This window comes from Serinus canaria, chromosome 1 (genome assembly GCF_022539315.1).
Source record: "Serinus canaria isolate serCan28SL12 chromosome 1, serCan2020, whole genome shotgun sequence".
NCBI lineage: Eukaryota > Metazoa > Chordata > Aves > Passeriformes > Fringillidae > Serinus > Serinus canaria.
Genome location: NC_066313.1, coordinates 29,765,677 through 29,788,275, shown reverse-complemented (window position 1 = coordinate 29,788,275; position 22,599 = coordinate 29,765,677). Strand labels below are relative to the sequence as shown.

The window sequence follows — 22,599 nt, the reverse complement described above, 5'->3', positions numbered from 1 at the left end:
TAGCCCTGATATGCTTTGATGAAGTGGGAGAAGAGATGTATTTCTGAAGGTGGACACAAAAAATGCAGAATTTGTAGATTACATGGGCATTTTGCAGAAACCAGAAGATAACTAAGGCTCTTCAGTATGTGCTGCAAAATTCCCTACCTGGGAAAAAGATAGCAAAAATACTGAGAAATGGGAACTGATTAACGTGAGAAGCAAGAATAAATAACCAATAGAGGACAGAATACTAATTAATGACGAGAATTATATAATTTAAAACCAATGAACATTAATTTCTTTGTTTGCTAAAAAAGCAGAAATAGGCGGGAAAGTCGGCTTAAAATCGAATACTAGTGAAACCTGGGCGCACTTTGTGGGGGAACAGCTCGGGGCAGCCGCCCTGGGGCGGGTGGGTCTGCCTGAGGGGCGGGCGGGTCTGCCTGAGGGGCGGGCCCAGCCGCGGCCGCCATGTTGGGCCCGCGTCCCCATGGCAACGGGAGGCCGCCGGACCATAGAGTGCGGCCTCTGGGCGGAAAGAGGGGCCGCGCCTCGGGCCCCTCCCCGCGGCAGCTCTATGGCTCCTCTTCCGGGTTGTGCGGCGGCGTCATGGCGGCGCACTTGAAGAAGCGGGTGTATGAGGAGTTCACCAAGGTGGTCCAGGTAACTCTTACCCCCTGGCCAGGATGGACGGCTCTGAGCTCTGCCGTGTGGCGGGAGGTGCTGGCGGGTGAGGCGGGGCTGTGGGAAAACCCGCCGGTCTAGCCCGGCGCCGAGCCTGAGAGCGCCGCTCGCTCGGGGCTGGGGCGGGCCACTGAGGAGTTGGGGAGGAGTGGGACGGGTCGCCCCCGAGTTTAGGAAGGCGGGAGGTGCCGGAGGGGTGAGGTCTGAGGGAAGGTGTTCCCCTCAGGATGAAGAGAGGGAGAGGTTGTGGAGTCTCCCCCACTAGAGATACTCAAGAACCGTCCGGACGCAATCCTGTGCAGTGTGCTCTGGGATGACCCTGCTTGAGAGGGAGGTTGGACGAGATGACCCGCTGTGGTCCCGTCCAACCAGACCCATTTTGTTGATTCGTTGAGCTGAGCAGGGCCGGGACTGATGCGGGGAAGAGGAAGCATTCTCCAGCCAGCGACTGGGGGAGGAACTACAGCGTCTTTCTGGGCTTCTCCAGGCCAATGGGAGTGCTGCTTCCAACACATTTAGTGTTGGAAGCAGCAGGATTTGATTCCGCCTAGGGTGGGGAGATACCGTGTTTCTCGGGGACAGGGACTACCTGGGCAGGACAGTAACAGCCACTGAGGATGGGTGTCTCCCTGAGACAGATGAAGGAGGGGCTAGTGACTGCCCTGGGACATGGGAGTCACTAGCCTAGTTCCTTAGGCCTCCCCGTGTTCAGTCTGGGGAAGAGCGGGTCTGGATACACTGTTTCTGAGCCGTGTCCCTCTGCCCACAGCAGCAGCATGAGGACCTGTCCACTAAGAAGCTGCGGCTGACCAAGCCCAGCAAGTCAGCAGCGCTCCACGTGGACCTGTGCAAAGCCACCTCGCCTGCAGATGCCTTGCAGTACCTGCTCCAGTTTGCCAGGAAGCCTGTGGAAGTGGAGAGCGTGGAAGGGGTTGTCAGGATCCTGCTGGAGCATTATTACAAGGTGGTGAAGCTGGGAGCCAAACATGCTTGCTCCTTCTGCTCCTGTTTGCTTGGTGTGGGATGTTGAACAGAGGCTCACAGGCTCCTGTGTTTCTGACTCAGTTGCCAACAGCCTGGGCTGAGAGTTAACAGCTGTAGCCCTCGACCCAAGTGATTTCTGATTGTGTTACTTCGTCCCTGTGCTGATGGTTTCAGCAGCCTGTGACAAGTTTTCCCTGCTCATGGCCTGTGTGGAAGTTAACTTGTCAAGTTTTCCAGGAAGCCCAGCTGCCTAGAGCTGTTTCAGCTTTATCTAACACTTTCCTGACTGATGTGTCCTTACCTTATTCCTAATTTTCTCTAGCAGTGGAGAAACCTTTTAGCTATTGCTTACATGGTAAAAACCAGCACTTTTAAAATCACAGAATCATGGAATGGGTTGGGTTTGAAGGGACATAAAAGATCATCCACTTCTGGCCCCTCTGCTAGGGCAGGGGCACGCACCTTCTGTTAGACCAGGTTGCCCAAAGTTCCATCCAGCCTGGCCTTGAGCACTTCCAGGCATGAGCAGCTCCCCTGGGCAGGCTTCTCTGGGCCAATACCTCACGGCCCTCTCAGTGAAGAATTTCTCCCTAATATCAAATCTGTGAAAAAACTGTCAGGGATCAGTCTCTTCTCCAATTAGCAAACAGTAGAACAAGGAAATGGCCTCAAGCTGCTCCTAGGAGGTTCAGATTGGACATTGGAAAACTTTCCACACGGAAAAGACTATCAAGCACTGGAACAGGCTGCCCAGGGCAGTGCTTGAGTCACCATCCCTGAAGGTATTTGAAAGATGGGTAGATGTGGCATTTGGGGGCACAGTTAAGTGGTAGACTTTTTAGTGCTGGGTTAAGGATGGGACTTGGAGGTCTTTTCCAACATAAATTATTCTCTGATTTTATGAAATACACAGTTCCTGGTCAAATAACAGATTATTTTTGCTTAAAGTTTTTTTTTGTAGCTTGTATCAGAAGAGAGACTCATGAACCTGCAGATGAGATCACACTGGCAAGAACGCAGCCTGTTAGAGAATCCAGCTTTTAAAAACACTGCTTTTAAAACTACCATAGCTGACATTTTTTTACTTACAGAAAAATTTACGAAAGAACTTCTTTCCTAGTACTTCATAACACTTAGACTTTCCCTGTTCATCCAGAAACTTGACCTTGAAAGCTGTAACTGCAGTGGAAGTTATGTGATGATTTATTTGTTTGAATTGTCATTGTTTTGTTTAAGATGGCCCTGTAGCCTCCTGCTCCTTCATCCCTATAGATTTTGGTAGGGCAGTCCCCATACAGTCCTGATAACAGTGTCCATTGTTCAAACACATAACTTCCACTCTAAAATAAAAAATGCTTCTCAGTTCAATTGAGAAAGGGACTACTGCCTTGGGTGTCACATTTGTCACTTGGAGGCTGTGTGTGGCACTGAAGTCTCTCTTAAACATTTGACAGATATAACAGTTGTAACTAAAATTTCTTGTTGAAAGATGGGATATTTGTTACTCTAATTTTTCTGCAACCCTGTGTTCATTGTTGCACAAATGCTTGGTAAGATCTATGTATGACATCCAGATGACTTTTTGCCTTTCTATTCTGCATTGGATATCCTTGGCAATACAATGAAAGAGATCATCCAGTTATGACCAGAAGTCTTGTGTGCATGAGTCTATAGGAGCCTCAAAATAAATCTTTAAAATGCATGAACTTTTGAAATTAACTTTAAAGGAATATTAATTGATGAGGCTTACTTATGTAATCATCACCTGTGACAGCATTTGCTGTTTCTTAAATGAGTAGATGTATGTAGGTAATATATGATGGTTTTTTTCTTTAACCTTACTGTATTGGGGTTTTTTTGGGTTGTTGTTTCCTTCCAGGAGAATGATGCCTCTGTAAGACTGAAGATTGCATCCTTGCTGGGATTGTTGTCAAAGACTGCAGGGTTTTCCCCAGACTGCATTATGGATGATGCCATTAACACCCTTCAGAATGAGAGTAAGTCTCATTTTGATGTGGTGCTTGAGGTCAAGGTGGAATCATGCTGTCAAAGTATTTGGGACAGTGGCAAGGCCTTACATCTCAGGTGTATGATTGGGAATTGCTGCTTAGAGTATTTATTTTTTGGTTTTGTGAATCATGACAGATAACACCGTGTTCTGAGGAGGAAAAGAATATTCCTCTGACTTGCCTGCTCTATATCTTTGTTCTAAAGGAGTGCAAAATTTGCTTTTGCATTTTCATCTGAGAGCTGTTGCCTCTGAGATTCTCTGTTCTACAGGACAGTTTTGCTTAAAATGGAAATATGTTTGAAGAAGAGTTTTTTTATATTATGCTAGAGGCCAGCTCATCAAGCTGTATCAACAGGAGTGTAGCCAGCAGGTCAAGGGGGGAGGGTGTCATGCCCTTTTACTCAGCACTGTTTAAGCCACATCTGGAATACTTTATCCAGTTTTGGGTTCCCCAGTGTCAGATTGGTGCTGGTAAGGTTGGGTGAGTTCAGCAGAACCACTGAGGTGGTAGAGGACTGGGGTATGTGATGTACAAGGCACAGCTGAGGGAGCTGGGCTAGTTCAGGCCTTGAAAGGTTTCAGGATGGCCTTCCAATGTGGATCAGTCTGTGATCCTGTAGCTAGTAAGAGTTTAGCAAAGTAGTGCATAGCATTTCACTCTTCTGTCTTGCAGAGTCTCACCAAGTCCTTGCTCAGCTGCTGGATACCCTGTTAGTGATTGGCACAAAACTCCCAGAGAATCCATCTGTCAGGATGAGGCTGGTGGAGGTAGCCTGCAAGGTAAGGAGGCCTCCCTGGGCCAGGAAACTTTTGTCGCTGCCACAAGAAAAAAAGAAAGGCAGTCAGTACTTAAATTATTTTCATTTTTCTCAACAAACTGTTACAATGCTAAGATTAATAACTGCTAGGAAACATAGCATGATGTTTCAAAGGGCTGAAAGAAACATAAGAATCCAGTTACATCTGCTCATCTCTTGTTCCCCAGCATCTGACAGATTCTTCTCATGGTGTAAGGAATAAGTGTCTTCAGCTAATTGGGTGTCTTGGCCCAGTGGAAAAAGGTGTTGCAAAGGAGGCTGAAAGCCAGGCGGCCAAAGATGTCCAGAAGATAATAGGAGATCATTTTAATGATCAGGACCCTCGAGTTAGAACTGCAGCTATAAAAGCCATGGTAAGTGTAGCTGGTACCGTAGAAGAAATCTTTAAAACACTTTGTTTTAAAGATTATTTTAATTAACTTAGTAAAAGTCTGTTTAGTGTATCAAAATTACCTGAAACAATAAGCTAGGTCTTGAAATATTTGAGTAACATGAGATCTCAAGGGGCATTTGGGTGATGCATAACTTCAGCTTCAGGTATAGCTGAAGAAGCTTTTCAACTTGTTCATTCTTTTGAGTGTGTGTAGGGTCTTTCTTTTAGTGGCAGATTTATTTCTTGATTTACTGTTGGTTACCAGAATAAACCGCTAGTGCTCCAAAATGCAGTAGGTATCTGCTTATGATAGGAAACCTGTGTGATAAGTCCAGAAAGAATTTAGTTAGTTTGTTTTAAAGCAAACATTTATGTTTTGCCTCATGGTTACATTCATTAGCATTCTCTAACTGTTCATGAGATATACTGTATTCTGGGTTTTTTTGTGTGGGGACCCTTCAGAAGCTTTTAGCTTTGCAGAAATGCAAGCAAAGACCATGCATTTCACAATATTGCTGAATGTGAGTTGCCTGTGAGTGTATGGGGATACAGAAGTTTCTCTATTACCCCTTAAAGTTTATAATAATGTTCTGTCTACTGTGATGGTCAACAAGGATCTTTGAATTAATGTTATTTAACTCCGGAGAAAGAAGGAAGATCCATTTGAGGAGATCAGATTACACTTGAATCTCTCTGAAATCTCCCTCTCCTGGAGGATGTACTTACTTCATCCAACAGTTTAGGACACGTTGCTGTCCCTGTGATTCAGTAACAGAAAGATTGCCAATGAATTTTCGTGCCATGTAAATGCTACTTTTGGATTCATGTTTCGGGAATGGTAATAAAGTGATTAATTATCTATTTTAATTGTGGTTGGATATGGCTAACACTAAAAAATTATTTGAAGGTTGGGAGAATGAACAGGCAGTGTATTTGTATAAATTGTTGTCCGTAATCTAAGAATGAATGACTGTGAAGCTAAAAAATTATACTGAACTCAAGAATATTATTTAAAATATTTATGGTCAAGGTAATGCAGTATTTTAATTATAGCAGCTCAAACAGAAAAACTGTGGTGAAAACTCAGTCTGTGTCCCTTAAACCTGTACTTACACTTTCTTACATTGTTTTGGTTTTTTTCCCCTGTAGCTACAGCTTCATGAAAGAGGACTAAAGTTACAGCAAGCTATTTATAGTCAGGTAAAACCTTAGTTTATTTTGTGCTTGTCTGCACATCTTTCTCTTTGAGTTCTCTGGCAGTGTGTTTTGTGAGGAGGAGGGCACTGAGCAGAGGAGTATTCTACACTTCGGTTGCAGATATTCCTTGTTGTATAACAGTGGAAATAAAAGGTTATTTTGCATCCATTGTGCTTAAATGCACTAAAGCATATGCTCTTTTATATATTGTTTGTTGGGGAAGGGATCATGGGAAGGGCAAGGCATTGCATTAAAGTCATTCTTGTCATCTGGCAATCATAGTCGGGAAGTCTCCTTGTTTATTGGAGAGTACCCATGAAACTTGTATTTGTTATATCAGTAAAGCTGTGCATTTACAGCCTGTATCAAATCAGTTCTATTGCAGACTCACATTTCATCCTTCTTGCATAGTACAGGCAGTTCTGGAGTTTATAACATGTGCCTGGTTGACTTGATTAGATCTAGTCTGCCTGATCAAACTTGGAAATACTAGGGAGTAGCAGGGAAGACTGTATTCATTTTGATTTTTGATCTGTCCTGTCTTATGGTAAGGATGCTGCTGAGGTTGTGGGAAGTGAATGACAGCTCAGGTGGAGTTGTTTCAGGTTTATCGGACTATGAATGTTTTTTCAGGCCTGCAAGCTTCTGGCAGATGATTATGAGCAAGTGCGCAGTGCTGCAGTTCAGCTGATTTGGGTCCTCAGTCAGCTTTACCCTGAAAGGTACGTCCTGCATGCTCTGTACTCAAAGTACTGGCCAAGTAATCATCCTAATCCTGAGAGTTTGTGCTAGTAGGTCTGAGGAGGAGCTGTTAGGAAACTGATGTGTACAAATGGCTGATGCCTGATGAGAATGCACTGATGCAGTGAAGTTTTGGTTCCTGGTATTTTTGAACAATTGATAGGAAATCAGCATGGTTGTTTGTTGTTGATGCCATCCAGTATGGAATACAATCAACAAACTGATTTCTCCATGTCAGCATCGTCCCGATTCCTTCTTCTAATGAAGAAATTCGCTTGGTTGATGATGCCTTTGGAAAAATTTGCCATATGGTTAGTGATGGTTCCTGGGTTGTAAGAGTACAAGCTGCAAAGTTATTGGTAAGTTGCATTATTTTCTTCTCTAGCAGAGAATAGTTTCTCTTGTTACTTGACTTTTCATGTATATTTGGAAAAAAAAAAAAGAATGGGGGGATGTTTAAAACCGTAAAGTTAAATTTCTCCCAAAATTCTGAGGTGAAGTAAAGAGGGGAGGCTGAGGAAACCCAACAGTTTTTCAGCTCAACTGTGCAGTGATTCTTCGTTTGACAGTAGATTGTTGAACATTAAAGAAAAAAACAAATCCTTGTCATAATTTCCTGCCCCTACTTCTCTACCACAGGACATGTGAACCAACTGAACTCAAGAAAAGCCACATTAACCTCAGTGGAAAAATAAGATGTTCTGATTCTTAAGTTCACTTTTTTAGACTCTGACGTACAATAGTGTCAGGTATTACATAAAGCTATTAGAATGTGTGGATAAGATTGAATGCCATGTTGGGATAAGTCAGGAAATTATATGGTGCAGTTGAGAATAATCCTGTTTCTTCCTTTTCATATTTTTTTCTCTTTAGGGTTCTATGCAACAAGTTAGCTCCCATTTCTTGGAGCAGACCCTTGACAAGAAGCTCATGTCAGATCTGAGGGTATGTAGGTGTTTGTGTTTGTTTTCCTGTGTATAGGTACTAAAATCACACAAGAGGTGTGTTAATACTTAGTGTGCTTGTTCACCTTGCCCTTGCCTGAGGGTTGCTGAGAGTTAATTGATGATGACAGGTTTTGTTTTAGATTAAAGTCAATTAGGCAATTGCTAGTTTTAGCTTTCATTAACCAAGCATGTAAGAAACAGCTCTAGGCTATTCAAGTTTTGCAACAACTGAGAGATAAATGTTTGTGGTGTTCTGATAGTTTTTTGGCTAAAAGCTTTGCCTATTGTGTATGGAAAGATTGCATCCTGGTTCTAGGAGCAAGCTCCTGGAAACATCCTGCAACATCTGATCAAAAACCATCAAGATTTCAAGAAGCATGAGTGGCTAAAGGCTACTAACCCTGTGAACAAAATTTTTCAGTAGCATTCCTTCCTTAAGGAACATGCTCAAGGTTATGTTAATTTTTTTCTGTCTACCAAAGAATGATGAAGAGCTGCTGTTTTTTGTGTGCTGCTTTGTAAAGGCTGTTAAAGAAAGTGCTGCACAGCTTTGTTTAGAGTGTGTGGGAAAAGGAGGCAGACTAGCAAGCACACTGAATGAATATCCCACTTTACACATTGCTGAGCTCTGGATAGTATTGATAGCATTAAAGTATTTAATTGCAGTTTAACAAGTTGAAATGCAAAGTGATAGCATTTTTGCAGATCACGTACTGGCTTCTTAACTAGATGGGCCTTTGTTCTGACCCAGTTTGGCTGTTTTTACAATGGATGTCTAAGAATATGTTAATTAAAATGTATTTGTTATTATCCTTTCCCTACATCAAAACTATAAAGAATTACTGGCAGTTAAAAATAGCCATAAAGAGTAGGTTTGTTTTTCTTAGCTCTTGCATGTGTGTCAGTGTCTAAGCCTCCAGCTACATCTATTTTCAGATCCAGTTTAATATTTTGTTCAGTCATCTTTTGAAGTTTACATGGTTGTAACTGAAATGCTTTTTTGGCCAGAGGAAGCGCACTGCACATGAACGAGCCAAAGAGCTCTACAGCTCTGGGGAGTTTTCAAGTGGCAGAAAGTGGGGAGACGACGCTCCCAAAGAGGAAATCGATACTGGTGCTGTGAACTTGATTGAATCAGGAGCTTGTGGGGCTTTTGTTCATGGCTTGGAAGATGAGATGTATGGTAAGTGTTAACTGGCCAGAGAATAGCTAAAGGGGGGAGATCTGTGTTGGCTGATGAGCATCATTATGATCTCTGATATGGCAGTTGTTTCAAAGGTACTGTAGTGTTGCACAGAATTTTGGATAGAAGTGTTCAGTTGGGTAGGAAAAGCAAATAACTTCCTATAAATGGTAAAGTTTTAGTAACATATGGTAATAAGTGGCATGCTTCTGGTTTGTAGAAACCCACTGGGATTATTTTTTTGTTGTTGTTGACTTAAATGTAACAGTTGCATGTGAACATAAATTGTCAGAGTTAGTTACTGCTGTTCGAAATTGGTGTTTTGTGAGCAGGAAGGAAATTCATAGAATCATTTAGGTTGGGAGATGCCTCTAAGACCATCAATTCCAAATGTTAACCCAATGCTATCAAGTCCACTACTAAGCTATGTCCCTAAGTGCCACATCCAGATGATTTCTGAACACTTCCAAGGATGGCCATTCCTCCACTTCCCTGTGTTGTCCGTTTAAATGATTGACAACCTGAATGTTTTTCATTTAAACCTCTCCTGGTACAGTGTAAGGCTGGTATTTGCATAAACCATGAAAATTCCAAGCTCTGAATGTTATTTCTGAATTTGCTTTTAATTGGAAGGATGAGGCTAAGTTAAAACATGCAAAATGACCATAACCAAAATATTGTAGATTGTGTTGTAAAAGTGGGTTTATTGCTCTTGCATATTTATGAGTCCTGCAAATACATGCATGTTTTCCCAGTAGCTAAACTCTCCCGGAAGCTTGAAAGTGCGCCTTCTTTTTTTCCTGACTAACAATAAAAAATGTTTCACTGGTTCAGCCCCTTGGCCCAATGAAACATGTTCTCCAGTTTCTTGTGCCGCAGGTCTTGTGTCTGTATGATGCTGTTGAGGAATGTGGATAAAATTAACAAATGTGAAATAAACACAGATCTGTCTATCCACTGCAGCATTTTTAAATACTGCTGAGCTCTCCCTGACTGGTAACACTGCTTGAATTCCATGTTGTAACTTAAATCTGAATTAGTGTGTGAGCTTATGAGAGCAAAATCAGCAAAATGTTTCTCTTCTTTAATACCTGAGTCTTAATGACCATGGAGACTCAGAGCTGTGACAAAAGCGTCATTATTGAGCAAGCAGGGGTCTTGCTGTCTGTGCATTTTTGTACTTGATCAGAATCCTGAGGAGTCAGACGTCTTCTTTAAGAACAATAGGCCTAAAAGCTCCACACGAGTTCAAGTAAATGTTTTCAAGATGAGCTAATTTGAGTGAAAGCAAGAAGTATGTTTAAAACAACGTTTGCAAGATATCAGATTAATTACCATTTTTCTGATCCTAGCACATAAATGTTAGGGAAGCTAATGAGGATGATTATAGGGAGGAGATTCTCATCTCTGCCTAGCCTTGTTATATTTGGGTATTCTTCAAATTCCTGCAATGTTTTACAGCGTAAGTAGACCCAGGATGCTTTCTGATTTTTTTTTTACTTTAATTCAAATAATTTTAATATTTAGGTGGTACCTTTTTCCTTTGTCTTGAGGAATATGAAGTCAGAAAGCAGAAGACTTTCATTCTGTTAACTGCCAGAACATTGATTCTCTGGGGCTTTTCAGCAATTCATAAAGTGCTGCATAGCAAGTTAAAAATGCAGTGAAAACTCCAAGCAATTAAAATGTCAGGAAGATTAAAACAGCCACAGTTTAATTAACTAAATTAGTTTGCTTAAGATACCAGTGTTAATGCTGTGCTCTCAAAACACACTATGAAATATGCAGTATTTATTGATGGATTAGAGACCTGATTTTCACCTACAGGTCCCTTTTGCAGATGCTTATGGCAGCAGCAGGGGCTGTATCAGAAGTGAAACTTGATTTGAAGATTTGTCTGTGAAGAGGTCTCCAGTGGGTCCCTGCTGAGGCTCTCAGCATTTCCTTAGCATTTCCTCTCCTTAGCCCAGCCCTTGAGGAGTACGAGACCTCACTGTTGTGTGAATGTCCTTTTAAACCAGACAGTTTTAATTAATTTACAGTGAATTCCCTGCTCCTCTTTTAACAGAGGTTCGAATTGCTGCGGTTGAAGCCCTGTGTATGTTGGCTCAGTCCTCTCCTTCTTTTGCGGAGAAATGCCTGGATTTTCTGGTTGACATGTTTAATGATGAAATTGAGGAGGTCAGATTGCAGTCAATACACACAATGAGAAAAATTTCCAACAACATCACGCTGAGGGAAGACCAGCTGGATACTGTGTTGGCTGTCTTGGAGGTAAGAAATTCTTGAGGAGGGCAAGAATTGCTTTCCTGCTTGCTTTGGGGTGCTTAATTATGTAATGCTAATCAGTCCCTTCCTCTGAGAGCAAACCCCACCCTTTTTTGGGGTTTTTTGACTCTTTGAACTCTGCCAAAGGTTCCTAAAATCTGGTAGCTTGTAAGCACCAGGACAGTGGAATACTTCTGAAAAGGACAAATTTTAGATGAAACCTCTTCCTTTGATCACTGTGCTGTTGCCTCCGTGTTTTTCCTTCAGTCTTGTGTTGAGGTCCAGCGCTCCATGCGCTTCATGTTGCATGCAGCTTCATTTTCTTTCTGTGTCCTTGGTTCAGCTGCTTTGTCTACACCTTTGCTCACCAAGCAAAGCTGGCCATCTACGTCTTTGCTCACCAATCAAAACTGACCTGAGATCTTTTTTCTGTTGAGGGTGTTTGTCAGTGTGCTGTGCCGTATAATTTTGAGTTTTCCCAACGAGCATCCTCCTGGTGTTCAGCCAGGATTCAGGGAATAGCACGAGTCAGATGCTCTTCTTGGTTGATGAGGTTGATCCAGGAAGAGATTTTGGCTTTAGGAATGGTACTGTGTCAAACTGTCCTCTCCGACCTGATTTATTTGCTGACTTATAGCCCCTGAGGCATTTTTTTTAATCTACTACTTGTGGTAGGCAAGTTCCTGCTTCTTTTGGAAAGTGCCTTGGGAGATGGTGCAAATCCACTGTTTCAGTCTCTTCACCTTTTATTTCCTTGATCCAGGGCAGCAATTGCTACTTTCAGTTGTGCCTCAGGAAGCAGCAAACTAATTAAACCTATTTTATTGGTCTGTGCATTTTATCAGTCTGCATTTTAAACCTATTTTATCACTCTGCATTTTAACAAATGCTGTGGAATATGATCTGACATTGCAAATGAAGCAATGAGCTTTAGGTGCCTCACATTTTTGTCATTATTTACATTTGTTTAAGGTGGGAACCTGTGCATTGAGGTATGAAAATGTCCTGCTTAGGCTGGGCTCTTCTGTGCTGACTTATCATGTATGATATACCACACGTGTATTGTGGTTTATTATCATAATTATCATCAGGCATTGAGATAGTTTAAGTGTAGAATTATTAACATTTTAATGGATTTATCTGATTCTGAAAGATGCTTGGTGCTTTTCTGTAAGATCCATCTTCCAGTACAAGAATAAAGGATGTGGAAAAATACCATTGACTTTGCTGCCTAAATTAGTTCCAGCAGCATAAATATGGAACACCAGGATGTTGCGGGTAACTTTGTTTTCACCCCACTGCTTTCACTTTATCAGAATTATTGTACCAGGTACACCTTGCTTTTCTGATCAGACTTTGGAATTTGCTTTCCCTGTTGTCCTTGATCTCAGTTTCTGTTGCTCATCTGTGTCCCTTCATGGTCTTTTGCCTTGCTTGTCTCTGTACTACATTTCTGGTGGGTTTTATTAGTGGTCTGGAGTATTTTATGTCTGTGGTCATGCCAGTCCTCACGGTTTGTCTTCTCTGTGGTCATAGTCTGTCTTTGACCAACAAAAGCCCTCTGATCATTCAAGTGTATTGGCTGTCATTTAAGAGCCTTTACAAGAGGATTGCTCTTTCTTCTTTCTTGTGTAAGACAGTGATGAACGAGCTGTTGATACTTTGCAAATTATAATTTAGAAAAGGTAAAATCCGCCATTGAAAAGCATCCAGTTCTTGTATCCTATCAAATTTCCACAATGTGTCCAGCAGCACCAGGCAAATGCTGATAGCAAGGAACATGGTGATGTATGCATATGGAATGTCAAGGTGGTTTTTGGCAGAAGGAATGTGATTAATTCATCTGGATATTCTAGTCTGTCCAGCCACTGACATGTCAGTGCTTCCTCAGACCCTCTGGAAGCTGGTGACTGGGCTGAAAGCCTGTGGAATTGAGCTCCCTGGGTTGAAAAGGATAAAAGGCTGCAGTGAAAATGCTAAAACAATCTTTGGTGATTGTTTTACTGAGCTGCCCAACACCTTCCTTTTTTGTTACTGCAAAGATACAGCATCACCCAAACCAAGTAGTGATTTTTGCTCTGCTTGAAAGGTCAGCAGTGAAGCAGTTCCCATTCATTCCGGTAAAGGAAGCACATAGGAGAATGAAACCAGGAGTCTCTGCAGCACTTGCCTGGTCTGTCACTTCATCTGTGCTTAGCTTTGGTCACTAGAAATGGGCACTGCTGTTCACAGACCTCTTTTACTAACTCAGCCAAGGAACAGAGGCTGTCACCTTTAAAGTAAATGTGTATGCAGGCATGTTTTGCTCAGCAGTGTCTGTGTTGGGTTTTTATTTTAGGATTCTTCAAGGGACATTCGGGAAGCACTTCATGAACTGTTGTGTTGCACCAATGTTTCAACTAAAGAAGGCATCCATCTCGCACTGGTGGAGCTGCTGAAAAACCTGACCAAGTATCCCACAGACAGAGAATCCATATGGAAGTGAGTGTGTTCAGTGTCCTTGTGTGTCTGCTTACTTTCCTCTTCTTTTTAGTAACTGAGGTGCTAGGAAATATGAGCTTTCTAAGGAGGTAACACGTATGGCAAGTGTACAATCCTGTTACTCTGTAAATATGTGCTATTCATGACGGGTGTGGAAACTCTGTGTTGTTCTTACTTGTCAATGCTTGCACTGGGAATCCAGATCTGATGACCACTGCTATTCCAATGCATTGAGTGCCTGGAAATGTGCCCCTATTCCATGCATTCACAGGAAAGATGAATTCCATTTGAAACCTCATCTCTTCTATGCAAATGTTTTTGCTCACTTGACATTGCGTTAAATAGTAATATTTACCAGCAGTTGACTGTATCAGTTGTGATAAATGGATTGGTCATGTGGCATTGTGCTGTCAGAGGAATTTTTCTAAGTAAAAAGAAGGAACTTTTGCAGCAGATTTTTTGGTTGTTTAATGGAAGCAATAGAGGAAATGTTGCTCCACACACATGGTTTGAGGTGTAAGATATCAGATATCTTAGATATTACTGGAAACACTTATTTTAGCCTGCTTTGACTTCCAGTGTACTTTTACATTGTTTTTGGAGTTTTAGGGTTTTGGGGTTTTACCTCCTATCTTCCCTATTTCTGAAGAAAAAAAAAATGCACTCATTCATTAGTCTTTAGTATAAAAGCTTCCTGGAGTGTATAACTCCAAGTGTTAGCTATTTTGTAGACACTTTAAAAAAAAATATTACTCCTTGTCCTTTCAGTTTTCTCAGATCCTATAAAATATTAATGCATATGATCAGTTGTAAAGAAACACTGAGCTTGGACAGCAGGATTTTCTTGCCGACTGTCTAAAAGTGTTGCTGCAATATAAAGTAGTAATGTTTTAGAATGCTGTATTTTGAAAAGTGCCTCTTTACTAACATATATTTCAATCTGTGTATTTCCAGATGCTTGAAGTTCCTGGGAAGCAGGCACCCCACTTTGGTGCTTCCATTAGTCCCAGAGCTGCTGAGCACACATCCGTTCTTTGACACTCCAGAACCAGACATGGATGACCCAGCCTGTATCTTTATTCATGAAGCCAGTTGATAATTTTGATTGCAGTAGATTTTATTCATGATTTCCCAACTCTCACATTTCTTCAGCCATTTCTCCCTGTAGCAGACAAACAATCCTGTGCCTGTCTCTGAATCCCTTTGCACTCAGTTTGTTACTCAGCAAGTGATGGAAAAATTGTTAGCTGGAACCATCTTCATAAATATCAGTGGACTATAATTGGTCTTATTTTTATGCTGTGATGAATAATCAAGAAATTTGTCAAGGTTTAGGCTTTGTAGATGAGCCCTTTGATGTCAAAGCATTTGTCTAGTTTGCATTAATTTTGAGGATGCTTTAGCTTTTAAATAAGAATGTTTTTTCATGTCTGTTTTCTTTTTAGTTAAAACTTTTGTTGTGCTCACTGCTGTGCAGTCTATAAAACAGCACCATCTCTAAGTTCAGCAGTGCCTGAATCCCAATAATGCTTTGAATTTTTCATCTTTCTGAAATAGTTCAACATCAGAAATCCTTATATTATTGTTAGCTCTTCCAGTGCTTTAGAATACAAACAATTATTGATACAACATTCTCCTCAACAACATGAGATGCCTTGGAAATGCATTTTTCCATTGTTATTCCCCTTCTCTTCTGTGTGATAGCAGAACATAATGTTATTTCTGATGCATGCTGAGACACATTGGACTGGAACCTTCTTCTAGAAGCTGCTCCTTATTTTTCTCTCCAGTCACAGGCCATTGACCAGAAATTTTATACAGATTAAATGAATGCCTTGTGAGAATTGAAATGAGTTGGAATCAGGTGGAGAGAAATTAATCTGTAATTACATGGTTTAGTAATAATTTGAGTAAAGTTGTTCTGTGAATTGAGAATTAAAGGAACATTGCATGAAGAAGAATGCTGTTTTTTAACTCAATGCACCTTCCTGCCAGGAACTAGAGAATATTATGTTAGAGAATCTTTTGGAGGTAACTTGCCACCAAATTTTACAGAGGCATATTATGTGAAGATAGGCATGTGAGCCAGAAGCTGGGGTAAACCTGAATAGCATGTTTCCAGTATAAACTGATATTTAAAACATGCTTTTGTTTGCTTCAAAGCACTTAGGAAATTTGAATCAGAGCTTATGCTTGGGATCAGCCCTGTTGCAGGTGTCAGCCATGGGGCTAACTTTGAAAGCCTTTGGCTGCCCTCTATTTCTGCAGGTCTTAGACTGTGAAAATGTGTTTTCTATTTCAGAATTGTCTTTCCATGTTTGATTCTTTGGGTTGCTAAAAGTCTGTGCAGAGTGATGTTTTTCAGGGCATCTTAGGTAATGCATCAATTTTCAAAGACTTGACAGTAAATGTATAATTTTGGATGCTGTTAGGGCACCAAAAACTTGAGCAACCTGGTCTAGTGGGAGGTGTCCCTGCCTATGGCAGGGTGGGGTTGGAACTAGTGGTCTTTAAGGTCCCTTCCAAACAAACCACTCTGTGATTCTGTGGTGCAAACTGGTGAGCACAGTGTAAGCTGTAAGGAAGAGTGAAACTCCTCCTAATGCACATGTTCTGTATTTGGGATCCCTGGCTCCTTTCCTTTGTGTTGCTTCTGAGCCATCCCATGTTGGCAGTAACATCCTTTTTCCAGTATGGCTCACCCTGTAATGTTTGCACTTTGTACTTGATTTTCATCTGCTCAGACAGCTGTTTCTTCGGGTTTTGCTCAGTATTTTCCAACCATAAAGAACTTCCTAGACAAATCCTGGCCAAAGAAAGGGTTGTTGATGACTTATTTTAACTTCCCATCCCTAAGGAGCTCTTCTTGCTGTTTTTCATTTTTCTTTAACAATCCATTTGCAATAGACATTGCTGTTCTGGTTCTGATTTTTAATGCTGCTAAAAGTTGCCCAACAATGCCTGCCCTGTTCTCTGACCATACATTCAGACATTACGCGTATCTTCGGGACAGTCTCTCTCACCTGGTCCCTCCATTAAGAGTAAGTTGAGCTAAGTAAATTTGGTTTGGACTTTGACCCCTGTTAGAAATATTGCCAGTCTCTTTCATGTTTGTGTACTACTTAGATTCTGAAAGGTTTTTCTCCTGTGCATCATGGAAATTAATATTGAAATGTGCATTTAGGCAGGAGAGACAAATGTGAAATTGTTACAATATGGAACTTGTAATATTTTGGGGAGAATAGTAATATCATTGCTCTCAAGTGAGAATAGTACATGGTTTGCTGGTTAGGTAAGAATTCTGGGAGGGCAGTATTCCTGGGAGTTTTCTTTAGCTCTGACTGTGTATGTGGGAAAGGCCTTTGTAGATCTTCCAAGATTTCACTTGTGTCGTACCTGAACAGTATATTCGTGGGTGAAATGTTTCCATTCTGCTTTGCAGCATACTTTTCCTGCATGGAAGTATGGGTGGGGTTGAAGTTGGCTGTAAGTCTTATCACAGCTCATAAAATGAGCGGTGGTTTGTGCAGTCTTGGACTTCCCTCAGCTTCACAGTGTCGAATGTAAGATGAGGAAGATGTTTCCCTGAAAGGGATGTTGCAGTTTAACCTGAAGATCTGTAGTGCAAGTGGATTGTAAAGTGGGGAGGATTGACAGACAAAGATGCAGATTTGAAAGCCTTGGTATAAATTCTGTATTTGAGAAATGAATTGGAGCTCTCAGTTTCATGCTGAATAGATGCAAGCATTTTGCAGTGTTGTTCCTTGTGTTAGACTTTTCTCTTATTTTTTGTGTGTGTGTGTGTTCCTTCTCTCTTAGTTGCCAGGTAGAAAGCTGGTGTCCTCTGCTGTCTCTCCCAGTATTACCCCACATGAAGATCCTTCCCAGCAGTTCCTGCATCAGAGCCTGGAGAGGGTTTACAACTTTCAGCACCTCGACCCACGGGGCATACAGGAGCTGCTGGAATTTACCATCCGGTAAGACCTCAAGCTGCCCTCTTTATGGAAAGGTGTGTTGGGGTGCTCAGTTACTCTGATGCAGCTGTTTTGTTTTGAATTTGCTTTTGAATTTGAGTGTTGTCATTTGCTGTCCAGCGCTTAACTTGAGCCTTCCTTTAGAGACTGTTGTGATAAAAGGGTGTTCATGACCTGTTCTTGAATCAGTGGATGCTCTCAGGTCTGGCACAGCCCCCCAAAATAACCAGTGTGCATTTTGGGCCAGGGGCATCTTTTCAGCACATAGTAAGAGTTAGGTGAGGGTGTTCTTTTTGGACTGTTCTCTTATGCTAAAATAGACTCTCAGTTTTCATGGTTTATGGGTGACAGCCTTGTGTCTCATTCTCAGTTTTGTGTCCTTGTAATTTTGATCACATTATTTGTAATGTACATGCACAAGATTTTCTTGGTGTCTTTTTTTTTTTTTTTGGGGGGGGTGGGGGGGAGAAGGTATTGTCCCATTTGCTCTTGCATTTTCTGGGTCCTGTGGCCTTTCACTCAGCAGGAAAGGACCTGCTTCTGGAATTTTAGGTTCTTATTGCCCGTCCCACTTACAAAGGACTTGGGCATTCCTCATCAGTTTGCAAGTCAGAGAGCTTTTCCAGGAATGGAAAACATTCTTGCATGCTGCTGTCTGCTGCTGTATAGATAAGGGTGTATGGTGTTGCTTCTCAGTGTGGGTTTTATGCAGCCTCTTCCATTTCATCTCTAGACTGATTTACACAAACAAAACACTTGAAAAGAATCCTTTCAATGTGATTCCTCTGCTTGGAAAGAGCAAAAGAGCCTTATTTTAAGAATTAGGAAAACAATCCAAAAAGCTTTGTTTGGAATATGGAATTTTAAAAAAGCTTAATTATTTGAATTCCTTCAAAATAGCTGCCTTCTGTTGTGTATATGTTGCTGTGAATCACTGTCACACCCATCTGCAGCAGAGAGTAAACAGTGTGCTCCTCACTGAAAACCCAGCTGTGGGAACTGTGAGGTTTGTCCTCAGCTGTTTTGCAGCTGCTCTGTGCCAGCCTAAAATAGTCTCAAAAAATATACTCTCAAAGCATTTAATGTACTAAACACTTGAAACAGGTAATCTCTAGGCCAAGCATCCAGAACCTCTCAATCATGAGGGTCTGGGAACCTTCCAGGCCATGACTGTTTTCAGTTTTTGAGTTGATGGAAATTATTGCCTTGGCTTTTTTCCTGATGGGATTGCCCCCCTCCCCGGGAAATCATACTAAACCAACTGCTTTTTTCCATCCTTAAGACAAAGGGAGGATTTTGACAAAGCCAAAAAAAGTGTTAAAGGTTATTTTGCAGAGGGCAAGGTATCCCTGCACCAGCAATTTGGTTGCTGAGAGCAGACGATAGAAGCAGCTTACAGCAAAGGATTTTGTCATGGAACATAACTCTCTTCTCCTTTATAATTGTCATCCACAAAAATAACAGACCTTGTGGAGTTTGTCTACTTGGGACTCAGAGTTTTGGCTGCAGAGCTTGGGTGGGGGGGGGAGCATCAGTCTGCAGTTTGGTTAGAAATGTAAGACAGGCTGCTTAGCAAATCTGTCTGTGGTTTAGTTTCTCCATCTATACAAGAATAAATTTTTTTTCTTACAGGGATGTTGAAATCTGTTTAAGATTTGTAAGGAAATAGAATTAGTGGAATTGGGAACTGTATAAGACAGGGAAGTTGAATATCTGCCTAGTTGTTAGCTGAGAGATGACATCCTGGTCTCCATGAGTGTGTTGTGATGGATTGTGACATGGGCATGAAGCACCCAGGAGCCTCCTCTTCACTCTGCTCTCTGGAAAGAGATGAAATGGAATCTCTGTGTAAGGTTGAGGCTGGCTTGGCTGTTGGTGCATTGCTGCTGAAGGGAAGCACAACCCCTCACTATGAGAGACATTGAGGGGCTGGAGTGTGTCCAGGGAAGGGCAATGGAGCTGGGAAGGGCTGGATCACAGGTCTGGTGAGGAGCAGCTGAGGGAGCTGGGGTGTTTATCCTGGAGAAAGGGAGGCTCAGGGGGACCGTAACGCTCTCTACAACTGCCTGAAAGGCTGTGGCCAGGTGGGGACTGGTCTCTTCTCCTGAGTGACAAGAGGATAGATGGAAGCAGCCTCAAATTGTGCCAGGGGAGGTTTAGATTGGATTGTAGGAAAATGTCTTCATGGAAAAGGCTGTCAAGCACTGGAATGGGCTGCCCACAGCAGTGGTGTATTCACCATTCCAGGAGGGATTTGAAAGACATGTAGATGTAGCACTTGTGGTGCACTTGGCAGTTCTAGCTTAATGGTGGAACTGGATGATCTTAGAGGTCTTTTCCAACATAAATGATTCTATGATTCTCTGCTTAGGAAAGATTTTCTTTGACTGCATATTATACAGATAACCTCATGGATTTTTGTTAATGTCTCAGGGCTCAGCAACTCTCTGGTTTGGCAGAGCCAAATATTCAGAATTGCATCCTAAATGCGAAGATAAATCTAAAATAAACAAAAGAAAATGGTCAGCTGAAAAATAAAATTAATAAATTAAGTAGGATATGTGGAAGTGAAGTGCCAATTTTAATAGACTTTGGATCAAAGCAAAGTGTAGAGAAGAAGAGGCACATGTTGAAACCACATCATCCTGCCTATTTTCAGTTCTGTAGAAAAACCTAATTTTGTTTTTTTAATGCACACTTTAAGAAAACTTGGCTAGCACTAGAGAACTAGAGCCTTTTGTGTTCCATTAACTGACAATTTTTTCCTATCATATTAAAAGCTGCTTATATTGCTGGATGATTTACAAGAAATACCAGGTAGCACACACCATCTAGTTGGGCAAATATCAGTACATCAGATTCTAGCTTGGCTTAAAAGGGCAGCTCTATTTCAGATACACTTGGTTGCATGAGCCTAACACGTTCCAAATAACCTTTCTTAGCCAACGTGAATAGTTTGATTTCCCAGCAGTGTAACACAAATGGGTCGTTAGCTGCTGTAGAGGGCTGGAGTGTTTTAAGTTAAATCTGGAGCTGCCACTCTGTGTGGTTCCCATGGGGCTGCAGAGTAATGTGGGTTGAAAGACTTAATGCTTCCACTGCTGTGCTGGTGTCAGCTTCCCAGAAGAAGGGACATGCCAAGTCCCAAGGTGCAAACTGCTTTGTAGTGTGTGTTTTGCTGCTGTTTCTGGTGCTTGCTCTAATAAAAACAGGCAGCAGGAATAGCTGGCTTTATTGTCACTGCCTTCTGAGTGTGTTTGGATTAAACTGTTCTCTGTCTCAACATTATTTTCTCTTTTTTTTTTTTTTTTCCACATGCTTCAGTGATCTTCAGAGGCTTGGAGAGCTGCAGTCAGAACTGGCAGGGATGGCAGATTTCACTGCAACTTACCTTCAGTGTCAGCTGCTCCTCATCAAGGTTTGACTTCATCTGGGTTTTTTTTGAGCTGATCTTCAAAAATGCCCCAGTCCATCACAGTGGCATGCTTTCATGTTTTGATGTTCATGCTGAAAAATTATGTGTGATGAAAGAGCAGGTTCTGGGGATTTCTGATAATCCAGCTTCCCTCCTGAGGCAAATAATTTATGCAGTAACTTTGCCAATGCAGACCTCTGCTGCTGCACTTAGGGTTTATGTTGGTTCATGGGCATTTTGTCAGTGCAGAGTTTATTATCTGACAGAAATCACACTGAGGGCAACTGTGGTAGGAGAGTAACTTTTCCCTGCTGGTGGCTACTGGAATGTGTTTTGTTAGACTGCTGCCATTTTTATAGATGGTGATTTGCAGAGAAAGCTTTATTGGCATCAGTGCCAGAGGAGTTCTTAAGACTTGATATCAGTCATGGTTTCTTTTATAGTGCTGAAATGATCTATCTATTCAGTATTAGCAGGTCAAGTGGCTACTTAGACACTATTGCAGCAGCCCTTTGCAAAAGTCCCTTTTCAAAGTCAGCTTCTTGCTGTAAACAGGAACTAATTTTTTACTTCATAGGAAATCTTGAGCTGGAAAGGACCCTCCAATTCCAGCACCCCTGCCATGGCCAGGGATTCCACTGGATCTGATTGCTCAGGGCTGGAAGCTGGCAGTATTATTTAAGTTAGTCTCTTGGCATTCTTTGGTGTTTGAGTGTAACTTACACAAATATAAAGCAAGAACCAAAGCAAGCAGCAAAGAGGTTTCCAGAAGAGACACAATGAAAGCTTTGTTATGTAAAACCAAGGATGGATTACACTTGCTTTGCTAATGCATGGTTGCCAGTTGGCATATCTCATGGCAGGCCTCAAATCCGTGGAATATATTTATCACCCAAAAGTATTTCAGATGAGCAGTGGTACAGTTCAGTACAATCCAGCTAAATCCAAAGTGAAATGTGCTGTACAGGCAGAGGACTAGCATTTGGAGATAGCTTTGTTGCCCTTCTCCAGGGTTTGACTGGAATAAACCAGATGGTTTTTGCATCTGGCAAAGGTGTGCTCTGTTTGGAAGAAGGGTAAAAGCTGCATCAGCCATTCTTGGCTTGAGCTGTAGAACAGTCAATAGATCAGTGATGCAGAGGAGTCACTAATGTGCATGGAATGAAAAGTAACTGATAATATCAGGAATCACAGAGTATCTTGGGTTGGAAGGGATTTTGAGAATCATCTAATTCCAGACCCCTTCTTACAGGCAAGGGCACCCTCCACTCATACAATACAATTAGAAATTTTGAGAACCTGAATGTCCAAGTAGCCCTTTTCAGTAGATTTCTTTCCAGTTGCTTCTTTTCTTAACAGGAAAAAAAACTGCTAGGGGAAAAAGTATCTTCATTTCCCAGCCTCTCAACGCTCCAAAGGTTCCATACCTTTAAAGACTCTGCATACGCTGTGATTTTAGGGGTAGCTGGCTGGGATTTGTGGGCCAGCCTCGGTGAAGGATACAGTCTGTTCTTGAACTTTGGCTACAGCCAGCCTTGTGC

General features: G+C 41.8%; 1 protein-coding gene across 2 annotated transcripts in view; it reads left to right on the top strand.

The window, feature by feature from the left end:
- The first annotated feature begins 529 nt into the window (after positions 1–529).
- The window catches only part of INTS4 (integrator complex subunit 4), a 32,713-nt gene continuing 10,643 nt past the window's right edge, over positions 530–22,599 (top strand). The window contains exons 1-16 of one of the 2 annotated variants that reach the window (XM_018908353.3): positions 530–645; positions 1,436–1,630; positions 3,530–3,647; positions 4,335–4,441; positions 4,647–4,832; positions 6,002–6,052; positions 6,683–6,771; positions 7,029–7,149; positions 7,664–7,735; positions 8,746–8,920; positions 10,989–11,194; positions 13,527–13,669; positions 14,624–14,739; positions 16,577–16,710; positions 17,489–17,646; positions 20,968–21,061. In XM_018908353.3, coding sequence (XP_018763898.2) covers positions 592–645; positions 1,436–1,630; positions 3,530–3,647; positions 4,335–4,441; positions 4,647–4,832; positions 6,002–6,052; positions 6,683–6,771; positions 7,029–7,149; positions 7,664–7,735; positions 8,746–8,920; positions 10,989–11,194; positions 13,527–13,669; positions 14,624–14,739; positions 16,577–16,710; positions 17,489–17,646; positions 20,968–21,061 — 2,019 coding nt within the window. In that variant the 5' untranslated portion in view covers positions 530–591. The remainder of the gene's footprint in view (positions 646–1,435; positions 1,631–3,529; positions 3,648–4,334; positions 4,442–4,646; positions 4,833–6,001; positions 6,053–6,682; positions 6,772–7,028; positions 7,150–7,663; positions 7,736–8,745; positions 8,921–10,988; positions 11,195–13,526; positions 13,670–14,623; positions 14,740–16,576; positions 16,711–17,488; positions 17,647–20,967; positions 21,062–22,599) is intronic. The other variant, XM_050971589.1, reaches the window with a different exon arrangement.